Source organism: Gadus chalcogrammus, chromosome 1 (genome assembly GCF_026213295.1).
Source record: "Gadus chalcogrammus isolate NIFS_2021 chromosome 1, NIFS_Gcha_1.0, whole genome shotgun sequence".
Lineage (NCBI taxonomy): Eukaryota > Metazoa > Chordata > Actinopteri > Gadiformes > Gadidae > Gadus > Gadus chalcogrammus.
In genome coordinates this window covers 16,391,562-16,419,481 of record NC_079412.1, presented here as the reverse complement: position 1 = coordinate 16,419,481, position 27,920 = coordinate 16,391,562, and the positions used below count along the sequence as shown (strand labels likewise).

Below are 27,920 nucleotides of genomic sequence, written 5' to 3'. Positions count from 1 at the left end.
GATGGAGTTTCACACATACCGGGGCGTTCAACACTGACACGGGCTCGATATCAGTCTCAAACTATTTTAGACTTTGTCATCCATGTCTATATCTTGAAGAGTAGCATTTCTAAAAAGTCTTCAATACAAACCCGAATAGTAGGCTGATAAACCATGTTGATCAATTGGATCTGTAAAGAATAGCATGGTAGGCTATCTAAGAGCCCATTGATGTATTAAATTTTGTCCGCACAACAGCTTTTCCCGACTTATTTTTATAGGCCCTGTGTCCTTTCATCCACCAGAAATGTTGTGAATTCTCTTACATTGAGTTCTGCCCTAATGAGTGATTCAGTCCTGTTCTGGTCCTGTTGGTTTGGTCTGAGATGACCTCATTATGAAATGATGTGGCTTTAAGTAAAGAAATGTAGCATTATGAAATAAATGTGGCATTATGAAATAAAGGTTACCTGAAACAATTTGAAAAATCCTCCTAAAAATAAATTCTCGCTAGAAAGGATAAAAGAAAAACAATTATTTTAAATGTAGCATTTTCCACTGATAATAAAACCAATGTCCACATTTCTGTTTTGGCACATGGAACCATGCGTTACGGTTTGCTGTTACTCCGACCACTCGATGGAGGGCGCTGTTCTAGCAAGGGCTCATATAGGTCGTTTCAGGTCATTATGACAAACAACCTCAGTCAGACATTTAAGTTGGAGCAGAGTGGTAGGACACATTGAGTAGGCAGCGAAAGCCACTCCTTTGGTCTACACATCATTCATGTCAAACCTATTCAGAGAATGAGATACGGTAAGTAGGCCTAAATAATAAAATAAAATAATAAGTGACATTACAATCATAGAATTATGTTCAGAAAGTTAGGTCAAACATTGATAGGGCGATAATGCAATAGGCTCTGCCCACCTCTGCACAGCTAGGGCTGGGTCATCAAATGTTACCGAATACAAGTAGGGGAAAGGGATTCCAGAAACAAAACCCACAGAACGCAGAGGAAGAAAACAACTGGACTAGAGACTTCAGGGGAAGCAAAACTACGCTGCCGACATGCCCATAGACAAGGTAATTATTATCATTTATTTCTTTACCATATACGACTAATAGGCTACAGAGATGTTGTGCAATCACCAACTATTTAGCATAAATGGCATGTTATTTAAGGGTGACAGATCTAGTAGATCACATTTTAGTTAGGCTTGATTAGTTGAATTACATTACTCAAAATCAAGATTCGGGTCAATGTTATTACCTGCAGCCTATCTCATACAATAATGTTCAACTCGATGTAAAAGGCCGGACGTCAACAATAGCCTTTATAGGCCTCAGTGAAATATTGTTTGAAATTCCTTTAAAGAAGAAAATATATGGTTTTGTCATCCTCCCATCTTTATTTAGACAACGACGCTGCCTCGGCCAAATTTGATTGATTTCCATGGAGTTTCAATGGTCCATTATTTCACGGACAACTGGGAGAAAATTCAAAACTTCAAAGCCAGACCAGATGATATCCTTATTGCAACATACCCAAAAGCAGGTTTGTGTATAGAAATCAAGGATATTTTGAGTGTGGTAATACAAGTTTTAGTTAGGTAATGTTTGTTCTCTGCTTTTTCAGGAACTACATGGGTCTCCTACATTCTTGATCTTCTGTATTTTTCGAAGACACAACCAAATCGCCAGACATCCACCTCTCTTAATGATAGAGTACCTTTCCTGGAGATTACGAGCCTAAACCAATCATCTGGTAAGATTGTGATGTTTTGATGGGCAAAAATATGACGTAAACAATTCTCTTTTTCACATTCATCATGGAAACTTCTTCATATTATTAAAGGTTGGCCATGTGTTTATTCATTTAATTCACAGTAGTATCACCTGTGAATACTATAAATAGGTGAGAGAGCAGTTTGGTTTTCATCTTTCAATTCAGGAACCGATCTGGCTGACAGTCTGGATACTTCTCCTCGTCTCATCAAAACTCACCTGCCAGTCCAGTTGCTTCCAAAGTCCTTTTGGGAACAGGAATGCAGGGTACAGTATGTTTGCATTCAATGTTTAAGGTAAAATCTTAAAAGACACCCATGGCACAATGTTCCAAAAACTGAAAGCTGAAGGTTAATCACCTGAGCTAGGTTATTTGGCCACACAATTGGACAAATGTATTAATTGACTTAGATTTACTCCATTTACTATGCTACTCATGTAATTTGTATTTAAAGACAATACACATTTGAATTAACATCTGTAATAATAACTTTTACATTGATGTAACGTGAATATTGTTTTATCTTTGTAACTATTTGCAAAATATACCTTTTTCAATTTAATACCAATAACAAATATTGTTTCATATTATCTCTGTGCAGGTAGTGTATGTGGCCCGTAATGCTAAAGACAATGCAGTGTCTTATTTCCACTTTGACCGCATGAACTACGGCCACCCAGAACCAGGAGACTGGAACAGCTACCTACAGAGATTCATTGATGGAAAGAGTCAGTGTAAAACATAGCTGGGAGATATCCAAAATATAATAGGCCAACATTTTCCTCTGCTTCACCTTCACTTTAAGTTCTTTGATTGATTCCTCTCTGTTTAGTGGTTTTTGGATCCTGGTATGACCATGTGACTGGCTGGTGGGAGAAGAAACACTCCCATCCTAAAATCCACTACATGTTCTTTGAAGATATGGTTGAGGTAAGTAGTGTTACTGTAAGGGTAGAAATTCTTAACCAGGGGTCTGTGTTCCCAAGGGATACGTGGAATGATGAAGCTTACACAAATATGACCAATAGACCCGGGGTTTATAGGGTTAAAGTTTGTGTGTGTGTGTGTGTTTGTTTATTTATTTGGGCACAGGACACAGGACGGGAGATAAATAAGTTGTGCTCCTTTCTTGGTTTGACCTCGACAACCAAAGAGAAGGAACAAATCAGACATCAATCACAGTTTGATAATATGAAGAAAGATGACAAGGCCAACTATTCAACTATGGAAGTCATGGACTTTAAGATCTCTCCCTTCATGAGGAAAGGTAATTCAGATAACTTGAAAAATGAAAGTTTATGATGTGATTACTTTTGATTGACACATTGTATTTCACAGGGAAGGTTGGTGACTGGAAAAACCACTTCACCGTAGCCCAGAATGAACAGTTTGATGAGGACTATGAGAAGAAGATGAAGAATACAACGCTGCAGTTCCGCACTGTAGTCTAAAGTCTGGCAAGGCTACTCTTGCATCATGATTAAACCTAAGTGACTGAGGAGGATATGTTTGAGCTACAGGCTTAGGTTTACAATGTCTGGTTGGCCTTTATTTGACATTTTTTATAGATTCATATTCTCTTTTTATGGTCATATTCTATTGCCTTCAATAAAACTTTGAGATTTTGTTGAAAAAATAAAAAAAACAGCCCCACACATAAATATAGTGGGTTGTAAGAAAAACAGTTCCCCTTAAAAATAATATAGATTCACACGATTTTTTTGAATATTATACAGTGTTCTTTCTGTGTACGATAACTATCAATTTAATCATATATTTCTAAAAGAAAAAAATAAAGTTCTGTTATTTAATAGTTATTAGCTTCAAGCAGGCTAAACACCATGTAATGCTTGAAGGAGATTGTAGATAGAGATCAGTGGTCCAACATGCTTGTTTGCACGTTATTGTTCCTGGAATATTATCTAACAACTGACTAGCCATTTGATTTCATGACACTGACAGAACCTTGTTTATTGTGCGAGTTTTTAGAGATATTCGCTAGAGAGGAAAAATACTTAAAAAGACACACTTGAGGAACTTACAGCCCGTTACAGAAGATACAGGTATTTTGAAATTAAAAAAGTACAATCATTTATTTTCAAACCCGCAGTCCAGATAAATATTATTAATGACCTTGCTTTAACTGCACAGTCACATGAACACAAAAAGCAAACCATAATATGATGTAAACCATTATACATAGTGCTATTACAATTACAATACTCCATACCAATCTTCTTTGGCTTCAAGAACAAATCAGTGGTCAGGACAGTGGGATCTGCCTATTAGCACCTTGAGAATGTGCCTGATGATGTAAAATGAAGGGATTTGAGGATGGTTGGCAACCATGTCATGTGACCTCTAGTGTCCGGAGGTGACGTCCGGCGAGGAGATTGAGGTGTGGTGGGTGGGCGGTGTGTCAGGGCTGACCACCTCGTCCCTCTCTGTCTCTGCACGGCCGAGCATGTTGGCCAGTGGGAGGCCGGAGGGGGGGCCTGGGGCTGCAGCGGGGCAGGGCCGGGGGAGAAGGAGGGGCCGGGGGAGGCGCGGGTGTATAGCGGGGCCGAGCTGGGGAAGGACAAGGGGTATAGCGGGAGGAGAGGGAGGGGGGCCCCTGGTGCTTCAGCGGGAGGGAGAGGGACTGAGGGGAGGAGGGGGGGGGGGGGGGCAAGGGCTTCAGCGGGCCGGGGGGCTGCAGCTCGGCCATCAGGGAGGCGGCTATCAGGGAGGCAGCTCCATCAGCGAGGCGGCGGAAAGGAGTTGAGCAGTGCTGTAGCAGTGGCAGGACCCCGGGGGGGACTCTCGGGGCCAAGCGTCCCCGGGGGCACGATGACCACGCTGTCGTCGGAGATGCTGGACAGCGAGATGTCCACGTTCTCCGCCGTTCTTGACTACTTGTTATGTGGTATACACATTAATATGGGAGGACTGGACACACACACACACACACACACACTTTTCTGTTGTGTCTTTGCTAGTCTCCGTAGCTCTGGTAGTGGCAACTGCTGCTGCAGGGCCAACCAAACCGGCAGCAGTAGATTTTGAGCGGCCAGGCTTATAACTAACTAAAACACTGAAATAGTCTAGTTTGCTTTTCATATTGTAACTTTGAATGTTATTGTAGCATGTAGCCTGGGACTCCTTAAGTGTTTGTGTTGTGTTTTGTGTTCCTAGTGGGCAGAGCGAGTGAGAAGATGGTGTGTCCCTAAATCCTCGAACGCCAGACTTCCGAGTCGGCGTATACCTAGACGTATAAGTAGACTACACCACTGCTTGAGACATTAATTAAATCAAGAATGAATAGACTGACAAAGAAAGTAAAAAATGTAGGGCTAGACTGCACTCAGGGAGGTTGGTCTAGAAAATAGATAATCTTATGAATTTGTTTACTTATGAATACAACACTACTACACACACACACAGTAACTAAACATTGTTTGAGTCAATTTCCCATCAAGAGAATCCTTATTGTGTGTAAGATGCAGTGTTCTTTGTATACAGCTTGACTGTTCTCCCACATTGACTAACAAATGAATAGCAAAGACCTGGGTGACTGTGTGTCCGAAGGTAAGATCAGTGCTTGAATTGGAATCAATTCAAGTATTTGTGTTTACTTAGATAAATGACAAACCAATACGGTTTCAATTTACTTATCTTTCTTATTTGTTCTTGGTCTTCCGTTAATTATCTCAAAATACTATTAATACATATAATATAAGATCTCTTATGTCTATAACTCTAGTAATCCTTCAGGAAGTATTGTATTGTAATATTATATTATATAGTTTCCCTTTACTAATTACTCTTCCTTGTCTATTGTTAAAAAAGGGCTAAATCAGTGTTTAAATGTATTAATATATGTGGCTGTTTATTTCATGTGTTTAACAGCAATATGCATCTATAGTCTACCTCCTAACTTAATCTGTCACTCTGGTTTAATCATGATGCAAGACTAGCCTGGCCAGACTTCAAACTTCAGTGCGGAAATGCAGAGTTGTATTGTTCATCTTCTTGTGATACTCTTCATCAAACTGTTCATTCTGGGCTACGGTGAAGTGGTTTTTCCAGTCACCAACTTTCCCTGTGAAATAAGATGTGTCAGTCAAAAGTAAGGACAACATAAAATTTCATTTTTGAAGTTATCTGAAATACCTTTTCTCATGAAGGGAGAGATCTTAAAGTCCATAACTATCGCACTTGAATAGTTAGCCATGTCGTCTTTCTTCATATTATCAAACTGCGACTGACGTCTGATTTGTTCCTTCTCTGCGGCTGTCGAGGTCAGACCAAGAAAGGAGCACAACTTGTCTATTTCTCGCCCAGTGTCCTGAAGGCACAGACGCACCCAGACACACATACACAGACACACACACATTAACCCTAAAAATGTGGCATGAAATTTGGGCCCATTTTCTAAAGGTCACATTTGTGAATGATTCATAAATCACTGTATCCCTTGGCCTTGGGTACACATACTCTGGTTAACAACTGCTGCTCTTGCTGCACACTACTTACCTCAACCATATCTTCAAAGAGCATGTAGTGTAGTTTAGGATGGGACTGTTTCCTCTCCCACCAGCCAGTCACATGATCAAACCAGGATCCAAATGCCACTAAAACCAGAGAAGAATCCATCAGATACTTTAAGTGAAAATTAGGAAAATGTTGGCACATTGTATTCTTTGGTCTTTTTGTGTTTGATATGTTCACTGACTCTGTCCTTCCATGTAATTCTGTAGGAAGCTGTTCCAGTCTCCTGGCTCTGGTTGAACGCTGTCCATGCGGTTGAAGTGGAAATAAGACACTGCATTGTCTTTAGCATTGCGGGCCACATAGACTACCTGCATAGAATTCCCAATATGACAATATGACAAACCCTAACCCTTGGTCTTTATTGGCAAAGGTATCTTTTGTAAATAACAGCAAAGATAAATCAATATTCACATTGCACGAATGTAAAAGTTACTATTTCAGATATTGTTAAACATTGATTGTGTTTAAGTCCACAATAAGCTATAGTAGTAAATTGAGCCAAGTTCATCAACCTATTTCAGACCTTTGGCTGTCAGTGTATGGTATATTGTGCACTGTGTGCCCTACTTTAAATTAAGTTTAACCTAATGTACCCTGCATTTTTGTTCCCAAAAAGACTTGGGAATCAACTGTACAGGCAGGTGAGTTTTGATGAGACGAGGTGAAGTATCCAGACTGTTGGCCAAATCGGTTCCTACATGAAAAGATGAAAACCAAACAGCTCTTTTACTTATTTACAATATTCACATTTGATACTACTGGGAATGACATGATATTATTGGAATTTATTGCACAATAAAATACAAAATTTTCCACTGAATATTTTATGAAGAAATATTATCAGTGTCAGATGTGGCCAACCTATTTTAAATATGTTTTTCCATAACGACAAGTGACTGGAACATAACAGTGAAATAGGAATAGGAACAATGCATTACATTTCCTTCATCAAAGGACTGAACCTCAAAAGAATCAAAATCTAACCGGAAGGATGATTTGGTTTCTTATTCTCCAGGAAAGGTACTCTCTCATAAATAGGCATGGAAGTCTGACGATCTGGCCTTGTCTGAGAAAAATACAGAAGATCAAGAATGTAGGAGACCCATGTGGTTCCTGAAAAAGCGATGAAGAGAGAGATATAGAGATGTCAATGAGAGCTAACACTATTATAGAGAAGTAATGATGTGATTTTATAGAAGTTGTTAATGAAGACCAATGCTCAACTGAAAATCTTGAAAATGTCACAATTTCCACTGTAAGGTTACACAAACCTGCTTTTGGGTATGTTGCGATGAGGATATCATCTGGTCTGGCTTGGAAGTGTTTAATATTTTCCCAGTCGTCAGTGAAAATATGGGTCATTGGAACTCCATGGAAATCAAATAAGGTTGGACGAGGCGGCTTCATTGTCTAAAATGAGAAAATAAATAATCTGGAAGATGGCAAAGTGAGATATTTTCTTCTTTGAAAATGTTTCAAACAATATTTGACTGAGGCCTATAAAGGCTACTGTTGAAGTCCAGCCTTTTACATCGAGATGAACATTATTTTGTGAGATAGGCTACAGGTTAATAACTTTGATATGATTTTTTGACTTCTCAACTAACTAACTAAAATTAGATCCATTAGATTAGTTATAGGCCTACATAAAGAACGTGACATTTATGTTAAAGAGTGGGCGATTGCACACGATTTCTGTAGCCTTTATTTTTGTATTAAAAAACGAATAATCCTATTTTACCTTGTCTACGGGCGTGTTGGCAGCCTAGTTGCGTTTCTCCTGAAGTCTTTAGTCCAGTGGTTTTCCTCCTCTGTGATCGATGGGTTTGTTGCTGGAATCCCTTACTTTCCCCTATTTGTATTCGGTAACATTTGATGACCCACCCCCTGGTGTGCAGAGGTGGGCAGAGCCTATTGCATTCTCGCCCTGTCAATGTTTTAATTCATTCGTTTTTTGGCATCTGGCAATTGTCATTGTGTTCAACATAAATGTTTGAGATAGCATGGAATCAAAAACTGCTATAGGCCTACCGGTAACGCAATGTAGGCAACAGTGTAATTACTCTGGAGTCAGTGTAATATTTGTACTAGCTGTCAGTGTTGGGCAATTCGGTTGTAAGACTCATTGCTCCTGACCGGAAACAGAAAGGCGGGCTGGTTGTAGTCTTTTCGCTCCGTCCTAGTCCTACTATTGATGGAGAACCGAGCGAAAAGACTACAACCAACCCCCCTGGACTCTGCCTCTGCCGTGATCTTCTCCTCTAGCAGTAAGAGGAAGGAACATTGGCGCAGATTGTTTTCTCCTCTGCGAATCTCGCGATGTTGGCGAATTTCGGGTTAATTTCGGGTTTAAATGCATTGTAACACGCGTTACTGAGATTTGTGTGTAATGCCTTACATTACTGCGTGACAGCAAAAAGTAATGCATTACAGTATTGCATCACTTTTGTATCGCGTCACTCCCAACACAAATTATTACTCATTCTTAAATGTGACGGCAATGGCAGGTGGAGCCACGAAGCCATAAACGCCATAAAGTGATAACGTTTATCAGCAGTTGAGACAGTTTCCAGACACCGATAGTATCCATGACGATACACTTTCCCCCCTTTGATCTGAAATAAACTGCCTCCCGTTCCCATTCCTGCCAAATATCTGAATTATTGCTCAGTAGGTCATAGACATGGGGCGATTCAAGGGTCAGAGCTTTAGGGGTGCTGAGCACCCAATGAGCCCCCGTGCCACCATCCACCCTTTTTTTCCACACAAAAACAAAAAATATGTCTGTTGAAAAATAACTTTATCATTTTAACATTGGTTCAACTAACTCGAAAATTCAGATGTTTTTGGAGCCTTTTCCAGAACACCAGCTTTATTGTGACAGTTCACACAGACAGCCCCCTGTAACAAACACAAAACCTTCTTCACTCAGCTGGATTTCCTGACAGCTAACTGCCTCCTTTTGTATCAACAGTCATTAGATTAGATTAGATTCAATTTCAATTCAATTCAATTCAACTTTATTGTCATTGAACAAAGTAACAGGTACTTGGACAACAAAATGCAAGTCATCTCCCGTAAATTATTTACAAATGGCCATCTCTAATCTACTTGGTTGCACACCTGTCTGAACTTTCATAAACCAATGTAAGTCATCAATAATTAATAATAAAACCAGCCAGAGAGTCTGACGTGTTATGCGCCATAACACCAGCAGCAGAAACGTTATCCAAATAACAAAGAAGTGTACAATACTTGCGTTACAGCCCTGGAGCTCTATATCTAAATAATATCATATAATACATAGATATCTACATCATATGATACATATTATCATGGCTAAAAGCTGCGTGCGCTCCAGACGATATTATGAACCACAAACGACTGCGTCAGGTTTTCCAACGTCTCTGGTTCTTCCACTTCCTCATCATCTGAAGTAGACTGAACCGCGCGTTGCCCACTACCCGCTGCCCGCTGCCAGCAATTTGGTGACGTCCTCCTCACTCTGGGTGTCACGACAGACCCGATAAAGCCTATCCCTAACCACCACAAAGTGTGTGTAATTGAGCACTGTGTCTGGCTGTACCCGGGTACCATCAATAGCCATCACTTGGTCGTAGGCTGAGCGTAGGGTAGCGTACCGAGACTGCTCGGGGGAAAATCTCGCACAAATGGGAACCTCGGCGCTGGGACCTGGGTTGAGGCTCCACCGCCGCCCCCTGCCCTCGAGCAGCGTCGGACGCCCCCGCATCGGCACAGAACACAGCACAAGACTTACATGTCCATATCTGTCATGTACGCACCCCCGTATCCCCCTAACAGCCTGTGGAAACCCAGCCCATTCTAACCCAATAATCAGTGGATGCGTGAGGCTCGGACCAACCGCCACCTTGACCCTATGCGTTTTACCCCCATGATGACATTCGATAGGGACCAAGGGATACTCGTGAACAACCCCATGGATACACCTCACCGTAATGCTAGATGCCTCTACCAATGCTTCAGAGCGCACCAGCTCTGATGGATCATGGTCTGCATGCAGCCCGAGTCCAGAAGCACCTGTTACGTACCCCGCCGTATCCCCACCGGGATACGGTACACCTCGCCCGGACCGTGGAGAGGAGACGGGGCGCCGGTGACTCGGACGACCTGGCCCACCTCCATCATGGGGCACTCCCACCGGAAGTGGCCAGGCTGCCCGCATCGCCAACACCCCTTCCCTGCTGTCTGAGCTGCCGTCTGCCGGTGGGGGCCGACCCCAGTTCGCCCTCTGCGCTGGGGTCGGCCTCTCCCGCCGCGGGACGGCTGGGCCACCTGCGCCGGCGCACGGGGCCGGTGGTGGCGGTTGCTGGACCGACGGAGGGGGGGACAGGTGGCTCTCTGAAAGGTGGATGGCGGCCGAGAGGCTCTCGGGGCGGTGGTACTGCACCCAGGTGCTGGTTTCCGGCCGGGAGCCCCTCGACGAACCTTTCGAGGACGACCAGCTCCACGTGCCCCCCCGTTGTGTTCTGGTCCCGGACCAGCCACCCACCTGGCTCGGTCCCACAGCTGCTGGGCAAAGGCGAAGGGTCGGGCTCCCTCTGTGAGCACCAACGCTCGGATGCTCTTCCGGCGCCGATGCTCTTCCGGGTTAGGGCCAAGCCGGTCCCGGATGGCCCTGGCGACGGCGTCATAGACTTGCTGGCTTAGTCATAGACTTGCTGGCTTAGTCATAGTCATAGTCTTGCAGCACCAACTGCTGTATAAGTAGAACCATTGTACCGGCTTGTAACCCTGTTCCTCATCCCAGGACTGACTGCCTGGGATGAGGTGCTACAAATGTGTGTATTCAAGTGTTGTACGTCAGAATGCATAATGGGATGTTTTGCTGGTGATGCTGGTGACTCAATAGAGTATATAGTACTGTGAAATCCTAAATAAATGGAAATATAGGCCTACCGTTAGCTAATAAAAGTTTGTTTTGCAACGTCTCGTGTGAGCAATGCTGTGGCTGTTTCAAACACAACGTCTTCCCTTAATGAGAAAAAACTTCAAGATTAATGACAAAATTGCTATGGTTTCAAAATGAAGGCAGTACTTATGTGTGACGTCATGATGTACAAGCTTTGCCAAAGAGAGGGCAGAACTTCAAAATATACTGTAGAGGGAGCTTAGTTTCCGTTGCATGATATTGATGTTGCTTATCAATTCTTCGACATCCTTTTCCATGTTAATTGCCCTCGTCTTCGTGGTGGTTCTTCTTGTAATGTTGTTCAAATTCTGGCTTCAGGGAATATGAACTGATGTACACAGCTCATAGGAAGAAGATTACGAAAATGTTGTTATATTACAGTAAAGAGAGAAAAAAAAAATATATAACATGGGCTATCAGGTTTTAAAACAGGGTAATCTCCCTATCTGGTCAAAATATAGTACAAAAAAGATTGCTTATCACATGTTTATTTCAATCCAAACATTAAGTTGAAGAACATAAATACAAGTTCAATGTGCAAAATGGACAAAACAAGACTTGTAGCTCCACACTATGTGGCTCACCTCTGACTAGAGAGAGGGGTCGTCAGTATTAACTATGGCACATCCTGTTTTGTTGGTAGAGACAACTGTAATAGACCCTAAGGTTTCAGATGCTAAGTACTACCCTGGTCATAAAGTACATTAAGTCACAGCATGTACCAATACAACAAAATTGAATGGAGAAACTGGAATGTTGACAATACAGGGCCGTAATACATAATAACACATTTAGAAGTGACATCACAATTAGGGACAGCAAGCCCTCTCGACTTACCAGAAACCCTGCAGTTGCTTTCATCAGGAGCACAGGAACAATTGAAGTTGTTGTAAAGTCTGTATTTGTATTTTTATTTAAAGAAAACATGGTAACACTTTACAATATGGGTACATTAATTAACCATTGATTAGTATAACAATGGTTAATGCAGTGATAAGCATTAACTAACAAAAAAAAGTAATCTAGTAATCATTAACTAATGGTGTTCATGTTTACTAAGTGTTCTTGTTGACTAAGGTAATGGTGTTCATTTTAGTAAGGTTTTATTTTATGTTGTTGGTTAACTGTGCTAATGCTATACAATAATGCTTGTTACTGCATTTACTAATGTAAATTAATAATTAATGGATTTACCCTTATTAAAGTGTTACCTAAAACATACAGAAACAGATACACAAACGGATATCAATCATCAACATTTAAAATATGCAGAAGCTGACTACAAATCCTTTTGTATTAGTCAAGCATTGGTCTTTCTCGTAATTCATTACTTCATTGTATGCAATCCTCAGAGATCTCTTGAAACAGAGTTTCAGCTGGTTGGTCAATGTTCCAACCGATCCAAAATGCAACAGTCCAAAATGATCATTACACAGTACGCACTCAGTGTTTAACCATTCAACAGTTCATTGTAGCAAAAATAAACAAAGAAAGACCATCACATTTTCGTAGATATAGTGTTTTGAAAAAATAGGACACCTTGGAACGGTCGACATTGGCCTCATTAGATTGTCTTTCACGTACCAATATTATACTTTATGTTCTAGCCTTATCAATATACATCAAAAATACTATTTATTGTCTCTGTATAGGTGGGGTTCTGTACACAAACACACATATATATATATATATATTTATTTTTAATTTTTTTATATGTATATATTTTATACATCAGTTCCTTCTTTCATCATAAAACACTAGATCTGTAATGAGCTTCAATACAGGAGTTCTGAACGCCATGCTAAGCCTCTTGTGTTGTACAGCCCATCATTCAGCTGCAGTCATTAAATCAGATATACCACTGAATGATTGTTTAAGTCGATTAGACGTAACTCAAGAGGAAAGCGGAACTTGCAATTGTTAATCAGTGAATAAATGAATGTGTATAACGTAATCAAAATGCTGTCATAGGCTTAAATATATTGTAATAGCTTTCCCAAAGGCAAAATGCATAAATCCTAATGTAAACTGTCTTCTAATTATTATTGTTATTCCTTTATTATTTTAAAGGAGAAAAAGTTTAAGCTAATAACTTCACAAAGAGTTGGAAATGTCAACATGCTTCTTTCATTACTACATGAAGCATATAAGGGTGACAGACAGCAACAGTGCATATTTAGTTATCTCTATCATTATGTTACGATTAACCGAGTGTGGAAAAAGAGCTTTAAGACCAGGTTATGGTTGTGTAGTTTAGAATAAAAGTTAATGCAAGTTTCCTCACATATCGTCAAACAGCCTCATTTAAATTTAAATCACGCTGTCCAAACAGGATGGTCCAAATTCTGAACATACAGTGTGAATTTTTGTTTTGGCAAGTCACGTTTTATTGCACACACACAACACATACACACACAACACATGCACACACACACAGTCACACACACACAGTCACACACACACACACACACACACAGTCACACACGCACAGTCACACACGCACAGGCACACACACACACACACACACACACACACACACACACACACACACACACACACACATACACACACACGCACACACACACACACACACACACACACACACACACACACCAGGTCAGGCCTAGCTCTAACAGATCTGAGATCTGAGGAAGGGAGATAGAGAGAGTAAGAGCAACAGAACAAAGGTTTGGTTTATTTGTTGGTCTACGCAATATTCACACACATCTTTTACACATCCGTTATTAACTATTAGAATCTTTCTTTTGCAAAAAGGCAAAAAGAGACGTTGATAGAGTTGTTTGGGGGTCAATGTCCATTTGATGTGATTCCCAAATAAAATAATTACTCTTTAGAAGAGACAAACAATAAACCTCTGCGTTGAATTATTTGCGTTGTCCTCAACCGACAACAGTACTTATTCATGATGGCGGTCCTGTGCGGTCGCCTGAAGGTTAGAGGTCAATAATTTCACTGCTGACGCTGGCTGAGTCGTCCTGTCGGCTCACCTCCAGGTAACTCCGCGACGCCCCCTGCCTCCCAGGCCTCCCAGGCCTGCCGGGCCGGCCGCCCACGCCCTCCGAGTCTGGTGTGATGAAGGGCCGCGTGTCGTCGCCGCCCTCCTCCCCCAGGTGCCCCGTGGAGGTCCTGGAGGGACGCAGTGACACCGGACAGGACACCGAGGAGGGCACGCTCCCCACGGCCCCCCCGCCCCCCCACCGGTGACCCTGGTGGGACGGAGTCGGCGGGGCCGTCACCTGCCTGCTGGGGACGCTGCTGATGATGCTGCCCCCGAGCGGCATGGAAGACTCTGTATCGCTGCTCTCAGACAGCATCTGGGGATCGCTGTTCCTGCGGAGCCAGGGGCCCTGGCTGTTCCCCGAGCCTGGGGACGGGGCCGGGGAGGGCGTGGCGAAGGGCAGGAAGAGGCTCCCTCCCCCCAGCAGGTGCTCCCTGTGAAGGGCCGCGTCGATGCTGCGGGTCAGATCGATGGGAGAGGGCGGCCTCAGGTCAAACTCGTACAGGGAGACCCCCGTGTCCTTGTCCGTGTCCAGGCTGCCGCTGAGGGAGCGCTGGGGGGGGCGGCCCAGCGCCTGCAGTCTCAGCAGGGATCCCGTGGAGCCGTCGGACATGCCCCGCTCCGCAGACACACCCCGCTGGTTGCGCCCACGGTTGCTGTCTTTGACGCAGCGCTGCTGAGCACTGGCTAGCTCGTGGTTCTGGTTCCGGATCAGACTCTTGCTGATGTCAGCGCCAGGCCGCTCCTGTCCAGCCCAATTATTAGGCAATTCCCCAGGCCCTCCCCCTCCCCCTCCACCGCCTCCTCCTCTCCCAACCCCATTACTGTCAGACTTCTTGTAGGGCTTTCCCTTCAGGCTCTGCACGATCTTGGACCAGCAGGTGTGCTTGTTAGTGGTGGGTGCAGAATGGCAAGGGGATGTCTGTTCCCCTGCTGTTCCATCTCCAGCTCCTCCTTCGTCCCTTCCCTGAGCGCCCTCGGGCTTCCAGAACACCCAGGAGGCCAGCAGCAGCAGAGAGAACCCCCAGGCCAGCTCCAGCAGCCGGGCCCAGAAATGCACGAGCCACCAGCACCAAGTGAAGTGCTTCGAGTTCCTCAGGAGTCCGTAGAGCCAAACGGTGGCATAGACGTGTAGACCACAACACAGCGCCCCCAACAGGGCGCACACAGCCAGCACTCTGCCCAGGATCAGCCCTGTCCTCCTGCTTCCAGTCCAGGCCGTCCTCCCGGCTTCCTCCACACCTCCCGGAATAGGTGGAACCGGGCAGCGGATACGCGGGAAGACATAGCAGAGGAAGCCCAGGCAGACGATGAGGCCCCAGCCCAGGGAGAGGACCTGCAGGGTGACGGGCACCACGGGGGACAGAGCAGGGGAGAGCAGGTCAGCAGCCAGCAGCAGGGTGCACTGCAGCACGGCCAACACGGCCACCAGAGGAGGGCGCTCCAAGGGCGCGGGGAGCACGCTCACTGCCGCCACCCTCAGGGCGAGCAGAGCCATGGCGGCCTGCGCCCACACCAACATGTGCAGCGGCAGGTTGTACAGGGCGATCACCGCCGCGCGAGGCAGCGAGTGCCGCGTGCCGTACGGATCGAGGAGAAAGAAAGCCGCCCGGATCCCTCCCACCAGGAGGAGGAGGGCGTTGGCCAGAACCAGGGCCCCCCGGTGAGGGCAGTCCGTGCCGGGGGACAGCATGAGGCCCAGGGCGGCTCCAGCTAAAAGAAGGAGGAAGAGGCTGGCGGAGCCGTAGACGTGGAGGTCCCAGGCGAAGGCCAGCGTACGCTTCAGGTCGTCCCAGTGGAGACGCGTGCTGTTAGGGGAGGAAATGATGCTGGGGGATGGGGTGGGATTGGCAGGTGGAGCAGTGGGAGCTTGATGGCGGTGCACAGGTGCCACAGAGCGATTCCTCTGAACGATATCAGGCTGGTGGATGGGGTCAAAGCTTCCTCGGCCAACTGTCCCGAAAGTTGTAGCAGTGATGGAAGTCATCACTAGAAAAAAGGAGAAGATATTTTACGTTTGTTATTATAAGTATAATGCCGTAATAATAATATTACATACACAGCATAGAATACAAGCAATTAAAGCATTTGCAATAGCAATGCAAGTGAAATCTGTGGATTGCAATGAAAATAAAAGGCCACTAGAGGGAAATAGTTCACTACTAGGCAATAGGTAAAAAGTGTTAGCCGTAATTATGTGGCAATTGTAGAACAAATTAGTAACACACAAAAACTCACACAGCTGTTAATGTAATCATATAGCATGAAACCTGAATTGCCTTCTCAAATTGGTATATTTTATGATTTTATTTTCGTAATATCTTTTTCCACCTAAGGAAAAGGTAAACACATATCTTTATTTAATAAAATTCATCTAAAGTCTTCTTGACAAACTCATATTCCCAAAAAAGACAGCATAACCTCTCGTTCATAATAGTGTGAAATAATTGTATCAAATGATGAGGAATGAGGCTTTCTGTATTATATAAACACAGTGACATACTATATAGATATAAATAGACGTTAGTACCATATGGGGCATTTCACATGGAAAAATAAAACAATGTGATGCGTGCCACATGGAGTAAAGCAAGCAGAAGAGCAATTGTCTGAAGCACTCCACCTTATCCTTGGCTATAAAGTTGATGGAGCGGCACTACACTGTAATCACAAGGCTATTCATCACTAACCCTATAGCCCGACGGCTAATGTGACATAATAGGTAAGAGATCTATGACAAACTTAAACAAAACTATCATCAGTGAGGATGACCATAATCTATGGTGATTTATCAGGGCATGCACAAATCCAAAAAAATAGTATAAGTAACACAGGGAACATGGATGCTGCCAGCTCCAATCCAAAGCTCTTAAATCTACTACTACTACTACTACTACTACTACTACTAAAACCTTTTAGTGCGATGAATGGCCTTTTAAGCTGTCACATGGACATATGCCACATTCCGGCATGGCCAAGACATCCTGGTTGTATCCCACACCCAAAACCTTTTCCCAACCTTTAATTGGGAAATTAGTTCTCCTTTTGAGCATTTCTGTTTATTAAATCTCTATGTCCCGGTTCTTCCATATTGGGGTAAAATGTTTGATTTAAAAGTATATTGTTTATGTTAATTAAGTATGATTAGCAGTTTATAGCTGATCAAAATTATACATTACAGGAAGCCGATTTTGCTGTTATTCCGTTCACTTTTACCCGACACCGCAATTCCAACAAATGTGTTCCTGCAATAACGTTAAGCCCCACATGGGCCCAGAGAGTGCTGCCATTACCCACGCCCATGCACACATTGATATACAACATTCCCACGTCTCATAACTCCTCACCACCACCAGACTTTATAGAGCAACACAGAAACACAGAAACAGCCCAGATGTCCTGATCACATTTCACAGCTGTGTACACTTACCCCTACCCTTGAGCTTTTACTTTTTAAGGAATACATGGCCATGTGCAAAAGGTATGTGTACATGCACACTATCACGCGCACACACACAAACACACACACACACACACACACACACACACACACACACACACACACACACACACACACACACACACACACACACACACACACACACACACACACACACACACACACACACACACACACACACACACACACACACACCTTTAAATGTACTAACTCATACAGACATATAAACCAAAGGGGTAACGCAAAAAACACATGTGGGTCATTGATGTTGGTCATTAACAGGACAACCTCCCAAATTGCCCTACAGTCTGTAAATCTTGAGAGCTGTGGATTGATCCAACAGGGTTGAAAGAGTTTTGTACCTCCACAGTTTAAAGCCAACTGGCGACATCTATTAAATGTTTCATCTTTTTACTTTCCTTCTGAACACACCCTTCCTTTCACTCTATACCTCTTTTCTGCTGTCGCGTTTGTTTTGTCTCTTTTGGCTTTGAATTGATTCCAGCCAAGCTCTTTCTGCATTAGCACCTCTTCTATCCCTATCGAGCCATTCGCCTCTCCCCCTGGACTGTTTAACCCCCTCTCATGTCTCACCCACACACCTACCACCAAAGTTTCCATCCAACCCTCCCCTACTTGTCTCGGCCTTGTACTGCCTTTGAGGCTTTCCAGGTTGTACTGGACTGGTGCAAAAATTCAAAAATCCAGCTGTGAAAATAATTCCACACAAACATATCTACAGGGAAAATCTGTCAAGATTGCGAAACCAGCCGTTGCTACTGAAAGATATCCATGAGGTATTACCTGTCTTGACTGTTGTCAGGGCTGTTTGTGTGGATTCTGTTGTTGCTTTTGTTGGAGGCGGACTAGTTGTTTTGGAGGATGTCTGCGTTGCTTCCTGGATAATATCATTAGTTTTTGATGCAGTTATGGTCGTTTTCTCCTGTGTGATGGCCTCGGGTGTTGGATTGGTCTGGCTATGGGCAGGAACCAGAGTCCCTACTGCCACTGGGTGCTTAAAGAGAGGGGTTATTGCTGGTCTGACTGTCGCATAATCTTTTGTGGTCCCTTTAGTTCTGTTTGGGGTTGGAATGTTGAATGCTGTGAGATCACATAAGAGAAGGAAGAGATGGCATGGTTATGACATCGTTTAATGCAGTGAAACCCATATCGAATTATTAGAGCTAATATGCACTTTTGATTCACCATAAAATAAACGTTTGAATCACCTGATAACGTCCCAGTCTGAGGACTGGTTGGCTTCATTGTGGGTGGGAACGTCACCCGGATCTTCGGTGATGGGGTGGTGGAGATGCTAGTCCTGGTTGTCAGGGGCAACAGGCGGGGTTCCTCAGTCTGGTTGGCGTCCGGCAGCGGCTTTACATTTGCATTTTCAGGCGACAAACCTCCCACGGCCGTAGACTGCGCCTCCGGCCAGAACCTGCTTACTTCGTTGCCAACGGTCACCGAAGAAACGAGTGGCTCCCCTCTCAAGAGGAGCGTTGTTGGTGAACTGACTGAGCCCACCTCCTGCCCATCATTATTTCTCCCGTTCCCCACTCTGCCATCCTTTACCAGCTCCGACCCTGCAGAGTCAATCACTTCATTTAAGGGCGTGGAGATCACAGTCGGGCGGGGCCCTTTTGTCCACGCCTCCCTCGTTGAGGATGCTCTGCTGAGGCCCATGCTGGCGGCGTCGGTCCTTGGTCTGGAGCCAGTTGGCCGAGCACGGACCGGCCTGCTGCTGAGGTTCATGCTGGATAGGGTAGATATGGAAAAAGTGTCTGAGTGTATAGTGGGGTCTGGCAGTCTTTGCCCTTCTGATAAGTCCTTCGTGCTATCCGACATCGCTGCTGTGTGTGGCATTTGAGGGGTCGCAGACTTCTCCCGCATTGGACGTCTGACAGGCACATCGCTGCGACCCCTGGGAGGGAAGGAGAGCCGCACAGTCTGGTTCAGGGGAAGCGGCGAGGGGTCGCCTGCCGGGGGGTCGAGGAGACCAAAGGACCCGGTGATGACTTGGGCAGGTAAAGGGTGTATGAAGAGGAGGAGGAGGAGGGTGAGGGAGGTGAAGGTAACGAAAACAGCCATGGCCTGCGTGTGGACGTCTGGTCCTCTAAAAGGTCCCTCTGGCTGGCTCGTCTATCCGACAAACAATCATCTTCCCACTGGACCCCTGGTGAGAAACACAATAAAGCACAGGTTATAACGTGAGTCAACGGGTAAGATTTTCTTTGAACAGTTAAGTCACGGGCAGCAATGGGTCAAGTACATGAAGTAGGTGAATTGGGTTATGTTCCCCTTAAATCCCCATTTACAATCCGTAGTGACATCCAATTGCGGGTGTATTTACATCCTACTTCCCTCCATACGGTTATGTATAGCATGAATCAGAGGTGGTGTTGATATGGGGCTGGGCGGGAATAGGCTGGGGGCTTATTCCGGACCTGCAGCGCTGCTGAGTCAGAGGGCAGGTCACCGATACTCCTCAAGGCCTCGGCCGCACAGCACCGCCAGACACGCTGGGTGTGGTGGGGTGTATGGTTACACACACACGTACACGCTTCCTTCTCGGCTGCTCAACACTCAGGACCTCTAAACGGACCATGGCTACAGATGGTTTCAATCAGCCATGGCAGATGGTGTACTGCGTTCCTTCCGTACCTCTGTCTGTAATAGAGTGCACTTTTGATGACCATCAGTTTCACTCCCTCTCTGTTTTCCTTTATCTTAAGCTACATTATTCCAAGCAGTCTGCCAGTTTTCCCCTCCAAGTTATCTTCCAGCTGTATGAATCTGACAGCTGCAACATTAAGTGTTTGGAAAACCTGTTTTCACAGACACAGCATTAGCCACAAGGCTTTGAGTATTACACAACCCCCATGAGTCACGCAACAAAAACTGCAGGCGGAATGACCCACGCACCTTGTATGGCCTTCCTGTGAATAAAGACCCCAAACTCGTCCACTGACCCATTTTACATTTGCCATCCCCACCTCAGGCCTTGTTTGTGAGTCAACGGGTGGCGAGAGACGGCTCCGAGCGCCAGGAAGAATGGCTCACACCATGTATCGAAACCTCAGCCTGAAACATGAGGAGGATGAGGAACCAAGAAGGATATCGTCAACACTCAACCTATGGGACAGTTCATTCTACCGCTGGCGACTCACCTGAGACGCAACGCAGTTTTACGTTAACGGCTACATCTACTGACTACAGCCGAATGCGTTATAAAGTTTGTCTCCCACTAGTTCAACCTGACCGGGTGTGTGAGTTTGCATACGGGAACAATGTGTACAAAAGGGGCTGGAGCACAAAGGAAAAGGTCACGGCGCATGTGTTAGCATTTCAATTGAGATGTTCAGCATCAAACACACAGCCTAGGTTTTCTAGTGGTTTTGCCCAGCACTTATTAAAATTATATTTTAACTCTGCATCATCTTGTTACATGAATTATATTGGGGCTCATTAAAACAAAGCTCTTTCAACATGCAACCTATTTTCAGACAAACGGACGGTTTGTTCCTATTAGTACAGAGATACTGCAACTAATGGAGGAGAAAGATATGATCAGCGGAGACATCACAGTGATTTAGTGGACAAGAGTGTAGCGGGACACGCGATGGGGCAAGGAATCCGGCGGCGAGGGAGGGGTCGAAGAAAGGTAAGACAATATGACTGACACTGGAGCACTGAAGGAGAGAGTACGATAAAAAAAACATGGACGAGACCCTGGAAGGTTTGCAGCAGAAACGCTGGAAGATGGAATGCGTGCAGTGGCAAGTCGCTGGTGAGGCTGACTCATCATAAACACAATCCGCGTCATGCAAGGAGGAGGAAAGAGCTGGAGGGAAAGAACACGCTTTCATAGCGTGGTTTTTATTATTTCTTCCCTGATACGGTGGTCTCCCAAGTCAAACCAGAGCTACTTAAACCCAGCCCGCCTCTCTTATCAGTAAATGTTAACTAGCAGGTGCATCTGTGTTCTGTCATAACAATGGGGATGTTGAGAAACGTTTCTTGGCAAACAGAATGTTTCTCAACTGATCCCTTCTCAGCATGTGTTTATGTGCGCGCGTGTGTGTGTGTGTGTGTGTGTGTGTGTGTGTGTGTGTGTGTGTGTGTGTGTGTGTGTGTGTGTGTGTGTGTGTGTGTGTGTGTTTTTGTGCGCACGCATGTCTTTGGAGAATCTCTGTTTGTTTAGCATTAATGAGACTCAACGGCTGTCTGGCCACAAACCGCTTGTGAGCATAAAGGAGCACCTCACTGCTTGTTTTGAATCCCCGTCAACACTAATCTCATCGCTCCCCTCTGTCAACCCACCCACACACACACCCACACCCGCACCCAACCAAACACACTCATTTAAACGGGGTGTGCACAAATAAACTACAGGGTTTCCAACTTGAGAGATTTTGGGATTAAGGTCGAGAAGCCTCTTTAATGACCACACTCATGTTGTTGTGAGACAAACATGAATACACAACTATAGGTTAGCTTCAGTGTAATGGTAATCTAAGGAGACCATAGTGAAGCTTCATCGTTTCCCTTTGTCACTCTGGGCTCTAACTGGAGTCAGAGCATCTCTAGAGCGGGCTACAGAGAGCAGATGGGCGCACACAGTGTGTATTTTTATCATGTTCGACCCTTGGGGGCAAAACGGACACATCCCTTTGTGTATTAGATTTCAATTGGGGTGTGCATGCGTGTGTGTGTGTGTGTGTGTGTGTGTGTGTGTGTGTGTGTGTGTGTGTGTGTGTGTGTGTGTGTGTGTGTGTGTGTGTGTGTGTGTGTGTGTGTGTGTGTGTGTGTGTGTGTGTGTGTGTGTGTGTCTGTGAGTTGGATGGGTGGATGTCGTCACTTTCTCACTCACAAGAAGTCCTTTATCCACAGCAGGAAATGCCTGAGGGGAAAACCTCCACCAGTGTGCAGCAGACGTCCATCTAGAGATTAGCCACTATAGATATGGTCACATGACGCACTCCTACTACTGCAGCATCTGCTGCTGAACCATTAATCAGTGCCCTGGTGATGTCATGTCTCAACTAGTGTATTACCACGACCAGCTTATTCAGACTCACATATTCCGATCGTTCATCCCACTGAGGGGGTTTACCCAACAGAAGGTAACATGGGAGCGGTAACGCTTTGCAAGACACTTTTTCTTCCCTCCCTTTTTTTGCCCCCCATTCGCTGCCAGATTCCGGATAGTCTGGCAGTCTGAAGTTTCCATACATATACGGGAATATTTTTCGGGGACAGACGTACGCCTGTTTGAAGCGAGAGGGCTCTGTGAGATCCGTCCATGACCAAGAGCAAACTACATGATCATAGTCTGACCGTTTCAAGCAATGGTGTGTCTGTCAGCATTATGTATACCGTGATACGGTACACGAGTACAGAGTTGTAATTTCCTGTTTACATTGTAAATGTACCCTTGTAAATTTCACTCTTGTTGACTGTTTAGCATGCGGTGCAATAACATGCACAATGTCAAAGGGGACGTGCATGGAGGGGGATCTTGAATGTCAGATGAAGTCATGGCAGAGCAGAACAGCAGGGCCGCTCCTAAGGGAACCGAGGCACTGGCCAAGGGTAGGAACAGAGCATGCCATGCAGAACCGGTTCCATGGGGAAAAACCCTGATGACTTTTAAATGTGGGAGAAAAGGTAAAACCAGTGGGAATGAAAGCAGAACAAAAGAAGTGGTGAAAGGGGCTCTCTTCCAAGGAGAGACAAGGGATGGGACTGCTGCAGCGACAGCTAAGATAGAGCGGCATACAAGAATAGATAGCGAGAGAGAGAGAGAGAGAGAGAGAGAGAGGAGAGAGAGAGAGAGAGAGAGAGAGAGAGAGAGAGAGAGAGAGAGAGAGAGAGAGAGAGAGAGAGAGAGAGAGAGAGAGAGAGAGAGAGAGAGATGGGGGACTGAAATAGCCTAGTAGAAAAGTGTGCGTCATGACGAAGGAGTACTGCACAATCCACTGCATGAATCCATAGTCCAGCAGAGCTGTTTAACTATTACTGCGTTCCCCTTCGCACACAAACCACCCAAATCGGCTGTAGCATAGACTGCCGTTGGACTGCACCCTGCAAGAGAGAGGGAACACTGTGTGGCAGAGATGGATGTGTGTGACTCTTGTCTGCATGGGAGCGAGTGTGTGCTTGTGGTCGTGTTGGTATTTGTGCAGTCTGGGCGTTGAGTCGGGGGGCTGGTGGGGTGGCAAGGGAGGGGGGCGTTCGGGTATGACTGTTGAACATTCCAATCCACACCATTTAGAAATCAAGCATGCAGCATTCATTGGCCCATTTCAAATGATGAGCCCTCATCAAAATCACAACTGGAACATTAGCTTACAACCACAAATTCATACAATGCTTAGATCAGGTGATAGTTATGTAAATACATGCCAATAAATGTTATTCCAATGTGGCTAACACATTGAGCTCTCTTCTGGGGGTCTTCATACACCAGACTTATTAGCCCTGAGGTCAAACCAACGCCTGTTGTAGACCACTTCTCTCAGAAGGTCCGGCCCCCAGGGGGTTATAACTCTGACTGGTGGAATAGCTGACCACACAGCGTGGTCAGCTGACCTGAAGAGAGACCAATCAGAGGCCTTGTTGATCTCCAAGGGAGGCTGGATGTCCGCGGTGGAGGTGCTATGACTAACATCTTTATCTGATTGTCTGTGTTAAGGCAGTTCAAAGATCAAGAGCCAGAGTTCTGCTTCATAGTCATCTTGAGGGATTTTAACAACATCATCGTCAATGGAACCTTGGCTTCCATTAACAAAATCAGAAAACACGCACAAACACACACACACACACACACACACACACACACACACACACACACACACACACACACACACACACACACACACACACACACACACACACACACACACACACACACACACACAAAATCTTTCCTTGATCGGTAGGCTATGAAAATTAAAATAAAACTCAGGTCTCTCAGCTGAGATGTGGAAATGTAGGCTACACTATATAAGACTGAATAAATTACATTCACAATATATTTTGCTAGCGTTAAGAGGCTAACAGGCTGTTGGTGGCGATGACAACAGGTCGTTTTGCAGGTGTTACGATGTTATGATTAAAAACCGAACCTCTAACATGATAACTCTCTGAGGTTGTGATAATCGCGGTAATTTGTGCATGTATACACTGCAAATGCAGGTAAATGGTATTTCCCCCCATTAGCCAATGACTGTTTTTTCCGCCCGATGTGTTGACTCTACCACACTCAAGGAAGGCCTCACTTAATCTTTCTGCTGTTTCACAATGTTTGGACCTGAAGGGTCTAACCGATATCTTGGCTGTCTTTTCATTGAAAATCCAAGCAAGTTTTGGTTTTTTAAACCTATCCACACAGGAATGTCATCTGTTTAGGCCCTAAGAGCATTTTCAGATGGCTGAATAAGCACCCAAATATATTGTATTTACGTAAGCTTAATTGATTGCCTAAATATGTGACAGTTGTGGAACTAATTAACTGGCACAGGAGATAATCCCTGGTATTTCCTCCATTTTACTAAATCTCCTGGAATTTAAAGTGCCTGTGCCTGTGGTTTGAGAAGTAATGATGAGAAACAGGTGAAAACTAATTGTCTACGCCCCCCACACACCCTCTACCCTGAGGCAGAGGCCTTCAGGGCAATCTCATAAAAATGCAATAAACAGAAACGTTACCCACGTGCTAAGATTACAGACAATGGGGAAACATTAGCGGGTAATGGACCCTGGGAACAACTTGTTGCTCTTTTATAGACTCCGCAACCCCACACCAGTATTACCCCCATCCCGTCTGGCGCATAGCCTCTCTCTGGAGAATGCATTTGTCCAACATCGCACTATGTGTGACCGGACCATAAAACACTAAACAGCAGTGTGGCCGCATCTTGGCTTTGTCTTGCCGCAGTTCTGAGCGGCGGTTAATCGTTATCAGCAGATATGAAAACCCCTCCGTAGCAAGCTATTCCATGCAGATGAATGCCCCAAACCGCAAATATGTCACTATTGAATAGAAAATTGCCAACGGATAAAACATTACCACACAGTGCATTTCAATTTTGCGGAACAATTAGATAGCTATCAGCTAAATATTATGCAATCCACAGCGAACAGCGCAGGTAAACGAGACGTTGTTCATCGCACGTTGGGCTGGTATTCCCCACAGTTCCATCTCTATTATTGATTATGATAAACTATTAACGACCTACCTCCAGTTATATCTTCTCAGGTGATGTCGTCTGCGTCATGGAAGAGGTATTAGGACATATCTCATCGACTGTGAAGGTAAATGGGATTTGTTCAGATGTGAAGGCATCGCAGAATACCGTGGACCAGGAATGCACCTCGCAGGGTTCTGACGACATCGACTACCAGGTCCTCCTGTTACTTGGCAACTCTCTTAAAACAGAATCACATTTGGAGACGCATGCCTCTCCACACTGCTCAGCCATCTACCTCACTATCCCTCCCACTCCCTCTTCCCCAACCTGTGTGTGTGTGTGTCTCTCTCTCCCGTTCTATCTGTCTTTCTCTCTCCCTCCCACTCTCACGCTCTCCCTCTCTCTCCTCCCCTTCTTGCTTTCTCTTTCTCTCTCTCTCTCTCTCTCTCTCTCTCTCTCTCTCTCTCTCTCTCTCTCTCTCTCTCTCTCTCTCTCTCTCTCTCTCTCTCTTTCTCTCTCTCTCTCTCTCAAAGACAAACAAACACACGCACACACACACACACACACACACACACACACACACACACACACACACACACACACACACACACACACACACACACAAGTGCAGATCAACACGATTGCCTGCTACCTGGCATGTCTACACGATTATGAGATAGAGACAATGCAGCCAAGAAGCCAAAGTGATGGTTTGGACTGATGGTGCCACCCCATCACTGGTGACTTCTTATGACAAGGACACGCTCTGAAGGATGTAGAGTGACACTTTTAGAAGGTACACCTAGCATTGGAAAATAAATTATTAAAATATGCTTCAATTCATTATTTTAATAATATTTGCCATATGTTAATCCAAATCTTCAGAGGATTTCTTATCAAATGCACATGGCCAATCTACTGCTGCCTAAAGGCTGACATTTTTTTGTCTTTACAGGTTTGATTTTAACATCATCCGCTTTCTCCTTTTTCAGTTCATCTAGCCGATCTACTGTACACTATACCGTTAAGATCAAGTGCCTGAAATAACCCAACAAGCTCATAGGATTTCCCCTAATACCATTACATTGCTACTGAGCCAGCAGGGCACACGCAACGAATTAGACAGGCAAGTCTGATAACAAACATTTGACAAAGATTATGATAAGCATGGTGTACCAAAAAAAAAGGTGTCACTATGAGATACTGTTAAGTAAGTGATAATAATAACGAATACAAAATAAAAACACATCTATGGCAGCTATTTATGCAGCAGCAAACCGTTGCAAGGCGTAAACTATGTGAACACGATCATTTATCATTCCATCTGCACCTCCGACTGCACCAGCCCGCCTGGGGCAGGTGCATGTGTGTTTGTGTGCCCACCTGCCTGGTCACATGGGTTTGTATGCATTACAACTACACTATTAATAGTATAGTGTGCTATGAATGTATTATTCATCCAGGTTTGTTTGTAGTCTGGTGGATTGGTGGTTCTGTCTAACATCAAACTATTTTGAAAACAACCCATATCCATTACCTCACACCGGATTCCTGTAATATGGGGGCGCCTCTCAGTGATCAGATGGATAGGGGAGGATAAGAGAACAGAGAGAGAGACGGAAAGATGCGAACATTGATTTACAATGCAAACAGGGCAAAGGCAAAACTATGGAATTGAATTGAATGTGGATTTACAACAGTCTTACAAACAAATTAAATCATTCTAAATGAACATAAGTTAAATGTGCAAATGACGTATACATTGGCATACACTGGGGTGGATGCCAATCAGCTCATGGTAGGGCAGGAATGTCTTGCATAGTTCGCTGAAATGTAACACTGGGGCAAAGGAAACCTCCGCCCAGGCGGGATATATGAAACAATAACCACCGCTAGTGGAGCAAGGTCCCGGTTCGCTGGGCGGCATTACAACCGTGTATGAAATAAGCCTCTTTCAGTAAGTAGGAGAGGTCATTGTATGCAAATGTACTTAG

General features: G+C 44.7%; 3 protein-coding genes across 6 annotated transcripts; 1 reads left to right on the top strand and 2 right to left on the bottom strand.

The window, feature by feature from the left end:
* Positions 1-686: 686 nt before the first annotated feature.
* On the top strand, positions 687-4,074 carry LOC130391324 (cytosolic sulfotransferase 3-like). Of its 2 annotated transcripts, none has more exons than XM_056601399.1 (9): positions 687-795; positions 924-1,065; positions 1,399-1,537; positions 1,619-1,747; positions 1,934-2,034; positions 2,370-2,496; positions 2,601-2,698; positions 2,861-3,035; positions 3,107-4,074. In XM_056601399.1, the coding sequence occupies exons 2-9, from the start codon at positions 1,051-1,053 to the stop codon at positions 3,217-3,219; spliced, it is 897 nt and encodes a 298-aa protein (XP_056457374.1). In that variant the 5' UTR covers positions 687-795; positions 924-1,050; the 3' UTR covers positions 3,220-4,074. The 2 variants fall into 2 exon arrangements, with proteins under 2 accessions (XP_056457374.1, XP_056457366.1); XM_056601391.1 differs by having other exon boundaries at positions 920-1,065.
* A 494-nt stretch (positions 4,075-4,568) lies between these two features.
* LOC130384464 (cytosolic sulfotransferase 3-like) lies at positions 4,569-8,285 on the bottom strand. Of its 3 annotated transcripts, none has more exons than XM_056592672.1 (8): positions 8,043-8,285; positions 7,573-7,733; positions 7,286-7,414; positions 6,895-6,995; positions 6,483-6,609; positions 6,284-6,381; positions 5,921-6,095; positions 4,573-5,849 (listed from the first exon to the last, which is right to left on the bottom strand). In XM_056592672.1, the coding sequence occupies exons 2-8, from the start codon at positions 7,706-7,708 to the stop codon at positions 5,737-5,739; spliced, it is 879 nt and encodes a 292-aa protein (XP_056448647.1). In that variant the 5' UTR covers positions 7,709-7,733; positions 8,043-8,285; the 3' UTR covers positions 4,573-5,736. The 3 variants fall into 3 exon arrangements, with proteins under 3 accessions (XP_056448655.1, XP_056448647.1, XP_056448640.1); XM_056592665.1 differs by having other exon boundaries at positions 4,574-5,849; positions 7,573-7,711; XM_056592680.1 differs by lacking the exon at positions 8,043-8,285 and having other exon boundaries at positions 4,569-5,849; positions 7,286-7,367; positions 7,573-7,702.
* A 3,098-nt stretch (positions 8,286-11,383) lies between these two features.
* On the bottom strand, positions 11,384-26,262 carry LOC130384456 (proline-rich transmembrane protein 3-like). Its single transcript, XM_056592652.1, has 4 exons — positions 25,975-26,262; positions 18,961-19,907; positions 18,536-18,832; positions 11,384-16,260 (listed from the first exon to the last, which is right to left on the bottom strand). The coding sequence occupies exons 2-4, from the start codon at positions 19,820-19,822 to the stop codon at positions 14,207-14,209; spliced, it is 3,213 nt and encodes a 1,070-aa protein (XP_056448627.1). The 5' UTR covers positions 19,823-19,907; positions 25,975-26,262; the 3' UTR covers positions 11,384-14,206.
* Between the last annotated feature and the right edge of the window lie 1,658 nt (positions 26,263-27,920).